Raw genomic sequence first — 6,105 nt, forward strand, 5'->3', positions numbered from 1 at the left:
GCACGTACACACACACACACACACACACACACGCACGTACACACACACACACACACACGCACGTGCACACACACACACACGTACACACACACACACGTACTCACACACACATGCACACACACACACACGCACGTACACACACGCACGTACACACACACGTACACACGCGCACACACACACACACGTACACACACACACACACACACACACACACACGTACACACACACACACACGCGCGCGCACGTACACACACACACACACGCGCGCGCATGCACACACACACACACACACGCACATACACACACACACACGCACGTACACACACACACACACACATACACACACACGCACACGCACGTACACACACACACACACGTACACACACACACACACACACACACACACACACACACACACACACACACACACACACACACACACGAGTCCTCCTTCCAGCAGAGGTCCCTTTGCATTTGAGAGTTTGTTTGGACTTTGTGAGTTGCTGGAAGCGTAACCATGGCATTGCTAAGGTCGGTGTCCGTGCCCGAAACACAAAAACGTCTCCACTGCTGGCCGGAATTGAAACCTATCCTTTACCCAGTCAATGCAAAATGAAAAACCTGATCGACAGCCAGAGTCAGAAATGCTGGGCCGAGCTGATCGACAAGGAGTCAGCCACCCGGATCAACTGGAAGGAGAAATATGGGGATACGTTCTCCCTGATTCCCGACACTGCTCCCAAGAAAGTGCCAAAAGTGTTCCAACTCCCCGCCAGGGACGTGGTCCTCCCGGCTATCCGCTCCGCCAGGCGGCAGGAGGGGACGAGGAGGGTGGTCGCGGTGCAGGGGCCCATGTCCGGGCCGGTGGAGGAGATGAGGGGGGTGAGTCCGCAGATCCGCGGCCTGCTCTACGACGGCTTCTCCAAGGAGCAGAGGGGCCGCCACCAGTACCTGAGAAAGAGGGCGGCAACACTGCCCGAGGACAAGTACTACTACCCCGTCCTCTCCTCATGGACCTACGGCTGGCGGCAGGGTAAGTCTCACCCCCCCCCCCCCCCTCTCACCCTGCTCACTGGATATAACCATAGAACAATTACAGCGCGGAAACAGGCCATCTCGGCCCTTCTAGTCCGTGCCGAACACTTACTCTCACCTAGTCCCATCTACCTGCACTCAGACCATAACTCTCCATTCCTTTCCCGTCCATATACCTATCCAATTTAATTTTAAATGACAAAATCGAACCTGCCTCCACCACTTCCACTGGAAGCTCATTCCACACAGCTACCACTCTCTGAGTAAAGAAGTTCCCCCTCATGTTACCCCTAAACTTTTGTCCCTTAATTCTCAAATCATGTCCACTCTGTGAAACGTCACCTATCCATGTTCTCCACAGATGCTGCCTGACCCGCTGAGTTATGGTGCAGCAGCATCTGTGGAGCTAAGGAAATAGGCAACGTTTCGGGCTGAAACCCTTCTGGAAATAGGCAACGTTTCGGGCTGAAACCCGGAAGGGTTTCGGCCCGAAACGTTGCCTATTTCCTTAGCTCCATAGATGCTGCCTGACCCGCTGAGTTACTCCAGCACTCTGTGAAACGTCACCTATCCATGTTCTCCACAGATGCTGCCTGACCCGCTGAGTTACTCCAGCACTCTGTGAAACGTCACCTATCCATGTTCTCCACAGATGCTGCCTGACCCGCTGAGTTACTCCAGCACTCTGTGAAACGTCACCTATCCATGTTCTCCACAGATGCTGCCTGACCTGCTGAGTTACTCCAGCACTGTGTCTGTCATTGAATTTTCATATGGGTGTCAGGTTATGTGGAGAAGGCAGGAGAATGTGGTTAGGAGGGAAAGATAGATTGGTGGGAGAATCTAGGACCAGAGGTCGCAGCCTTAGAATTAAAGGACGTTCTTTTAGGAGGGAGGGGAGGAGACATTTCTTTAGTCAGAGGGTGGTGAATCTGTGGAATTCTTTGCCACAGGAGGCTGCGGAGGCCAAGTCAGTGGATATTTTCTAGGCAGAGATAGATAAATGTTTGATTAGTACAGGTGTCGGGGGTTTTGGGGAGAAGGCAGGGTAACGGGGTTAGGAGGGAGAGATAGATCAGCCATGATTGAATGGTGGAGTAGACTGGATGGGCCGAATGGCCTAATTCTACTCTATCACATATGACCTTATGACCTTATGATCAGCCATGATCGAATGGTGGAGTGGACTGGATGGGCCGAATGGCCTAATTCTACTCTATCACATATGACCTTATGACCAGCCATGATCAAATGGCAGAGTAGACTGGATGGGCCGAATGGCCTAATTCTACTCTATCACATATGACCTTATGATCAGCTATAATTGAATGGCGGAGTAGACTGGATGGGTCGAATGGCCCAAATCTACTCCCATCACATATGGCCTCATGATCGCAAGATATGAGATATGTAACTCGTCCTTTTCCACACTCGGTTGTCCAGGTGATGTCGTTGGGGAACTCCAGTTACCTGCTCACGGTCGACTGAGGATCATCAACAATACGTTCTTCAGGAGAAACGGGATCTTCCACAATCAATCGGTAACTGATGGGCTTGCACGTTGATCTGAAGGATGAAAACAGCAAACTCACCAAAGACCTTTGAAGTGATTCTCTGCTCTCGCCCACGTCTCTCTGTCTCCCGGTGTGGCAAAGATTCCCAACATTCCCAACAGAAGGTAGACAAAAATGCTGGAGAAACTCAGCGGGTGAGGCAGCATCTATGGAGCGAAGGAATGGGTGACGTTTCAGGCCGGGAACCTTCTTCAGACTGTGGTTTACAGGAGGAAGTATCTTCAACTCTCGCCTGTAAGCTGCCCACAAGGTGGTGAACGATGGATGGCTAGCGAGCTCAGGAATGAAAAAGCCTCAGAGACTATAACAATGTCGGGGTTGTGCATCCACAGAGGATATTCATTGCTTGCGACCTGGTGGGAAGATATTGTGGAGACAGGCTTGCAGAATCCACAAACATTGAAATGTCTCATCTCTATCCTGTGGGAAACTTTGGTCCAGCAAATATGTCCTGCCCCCTCCCCTGACATCAGTCTGAAGAAGGGTCTCGACCCGAAAACATCACCCATTCCTTCTCTCCAGAGATGCTGCCTGTCCCGCTGAGTTACTCCAGCATTCTGTGTCTGCCTTTGATCATACGTAAATGAATTTTTGAGTCATTTTTGTGTTTAATTTCATATTCAGAATTTGAACAAGCAGTTTGATTTCAGTTTATTTTTTGCATTGTCAAAAAACTTGAGTAAAACATAAGTCATTTTTTGCTTAAACCAGTTATCAGAAAAATAAATTGTGTGTTCCTTATGAACATAGGTTTATGAAAGAGAAAGAAAGAGATTAGTAAAGATATATAATAATTTTTATGTAGGGTTTCCCTGTGACATGAAAATTATTTCAATGGTTCCGCAAGGGTCAAAAGGTCGAGAAATGCTGATGTGGGAAGTGGATGAGAAAGTAGGATAACATGTGGTTGATGGTCGGCACGGGCTTGGTGGGCCGAAGGGCCTGTTTCCATACTGTATCTCCAAACTCAACCAAAGGGCAGAAGATGCGAGGTAGAATTTAAGTTGTGGAGTCAAACGGTACCCAGACGGGACGTCGAAGGACGAGAAGCCGAAGCGAAGAAGTGGAAGCCAACATACCGAACGGACTCCACACCGAACGGACACGACGCAGAACGGACACGACATAGAACGGACACGACGCAGAACGGACAAGACGCAGAACGGACACGACGCAGAACGGACACGACGCAGAACGGACAAGACGCAGAACGGACAAGACGCAGAACGGACACGACGCAGAACGGACACGACGCAGAACGGACAAGACGCAGAACGGACAAGACGCAGAATGGACAAGACGCATAATGGACATGACGTAGAACGGACTCCATACCAAACGGACATGATGCAGAACGGACTCCACACCGAACGGACTCCACGCAGAACGGACTCCACACCGAACGGACATGACGCAGAACGGACAAGACGCAGAATGGAAACAAAGCTGAACGGACATGACGCAGAACGGACCAGACGCAGAATGGACACGATTTGTCCGAGACCTTGTCAGCGATTGGTCGAGGGGGGAGACGGGAGGGGGGGGGGGGGGGAGCTCGAGCTTGTGTTTGTAAAATGGTGGCAGTGACACCAAGCTGCTGCGATTGCCACAGAGGCTTTTCGACATCATGTTCGTTCCATGTCAGATTTTAAGCCGAAAAAATAATCTGACGCCGAACACACATGAAGCCGGAATGATAAATCGGTATGAAACACTGAAACACTTTAAAAAATCCATGTTTGCTGCAAGAATACACAAAAAAATATTATTTGACTATTTTAAAATGTAACAAGGTACAACAATTTAACTAATTACGAACATGACGTTGAAAAGACTCTGTGGCAATCGCAGCAGCTTGGAGTCACTGCCACTATTTTACAAACACAAGCTCAAGCTCACCCCCACCCCCCCATCTCCCCCCGGCCAGTGATGTGATGGACGTGGGGGTCTGGACCAATCGCTGACAAGGTTTTGGACAATCCCGTCCCCGGAGACGTCATGTCCGTTCGGCGGCTTTTCGACATCATGTCCGTTCTGTGTCTTGTCCTTTCAGCGTGGTGTCCGTTCTGTGTCTTGTCCTTTCAGCGTGGTGTCCGTTCTGCGTCTTGTCCTTTCAGCGTGGTGTCCGTTCTGTGTCTTGTCCTTTCAGCGTGGTGTCCGTTCTGCGTCTTGTCCGTTCTGCGTCTTGTCCTTTCAGCGTGGTGTCCGTTCTGCGTCTTGTCCGTTCTGTGTCTTGTCCTTTCAGCGTGGTGTCCGTTCTGCGTCTTGACCTTTCAGCGTGGTGTCCGTTCTGCATCTTGACCTTTCAGCGTGGTGTCCGTTGGCTTTTTGGCTTTTCGGAGTGATGTTCGTTCGGTTTCTTGGCTTCCACTTCTTGGCTTCGGCTTCTCATCCTTCGACGTCCCATCCGCACGCAAGTTGAACGGTCCTGTTACAGATAGAGGTAACGATACGAATGTCTGAGCTGGGGGTAAGATGTAGATCAACGAGCTGACATTGCCCTTGGACATTGCCGGCTGGAGGGAGTGTTCAAGTGGAAGAGATCTCCAAGCATCTCACGATGCTCTCAGCCCAGAGACTCATGGAGTCATCCAGCGTAGAAACAGCCCCTTCAGCCCAACTTGCCCATGCCGACCAACATGCCCCATCTACACTAGCCCCACATGCCCGCGTTTGGCCCGTATCCAAATTGCCTGAACTCATTAGAAGCCATCATGTATCCAGCTGTGGCTACTGTCAGCGGTGTATCTAATGGGTTCATGAGGAACTGGTATAAATAATTTAACAACAACAGATATTTAAGGGCCCTGATGGTTTATTCATATTACAACCTGGTACAACATGGTCTTCAGTCTGAAGAAGGGTCTCGACCCAAAATATCACCTATTCCTTCTCTCCGGAGATGCTGCCTGTCCCGCTGAGTTACTCCAGCACTTTGTGTTTACCTTCGATGTAAACCAGCGCCTGCAGTGCCTTCCTACCCAAGGTGTTAATCAACTGTCTATTAATTGCTTATCAGTCGAACCGCGGGATAGCCCTGGTTCTACGTAATTGAATGTTTCATTTGATGCTGATGAATTTGTGGAAAATAAATAACTCTTTGTTCTGCCGTGTCTGTGATTTTGCTTCAATTTACAACAATGAGGTTAATTTATTCAATCTGTTGTGGGCAAGTGGAAGGTTGTTGTAAAAAAAATAACCATCCAATTAAAGTGAAGGTAGACAAAGATGCTGGAGAAACTCAGCGGGTGAGGCAGCATCTATGGAGCGAAGGAATTGGTGACGTTTCGGGTCGAGACCCTTCTTCAGACTGATGTGGGGGTGGTGTGGGCAGGAAGAAGAAAGGAAGAGGCGGAGACAGTGGGCTGTGGGAGAGCTGGGAAGGGGAGGGGAAAGAGGGAGAAAGCAGGGACTACCTGAAATTGGAAATTGGAATTGAAAGCTCCAACTCTATGACTACATTGACTTCTCCAATTTCAGGTAGTCCTTGCTTTCT

The 6,105-nt window shown here is 49.7% G+C and overlaps 1 protein-coding gene across 1 annotated transcript; it reads left to right on the forward strand.

The window, feature by feature from the left end:
• The first annotated feature begins 429 nt into the window (after positions 1-429).
• Positions 430-3,132, forward strand: LOC116983057 (protein ATP6V1FNB). Its single transcript, XM_033036614.1, has 2 exons — positions 430-1,033; positions 2,479-3,132. The coding sequence occupies exons 1-2, from the start codon at positions 613-615 to the stop codon at positions 2,598-2,600; spliced, it is 543 nt and encodes a 180-aa protein (XP_032892505.1). The 5' UTR covers positions 430-612; the 3' UTR covers positions 2,601-3,132.
• The last annotated feature ends 2,973 nt before the right edge of the window (positions 3,133-6,105 follow it).

This window comes from Amblyraja radiata, chromosome 18 (assembly GCF_010909765.2).
Source record: "Amblyraja radiata isolate CabotCenter1 chromosome 18, sAmbRad1.1.pri, whole genome shotgun sequence".
Classification (NCBI taxonomy): Eukaryota; Metazoa; Chordata; class Chondrichthyes; order Rajiformes; family Rajidae; genus Amblyraja; species Amblyraja radiata.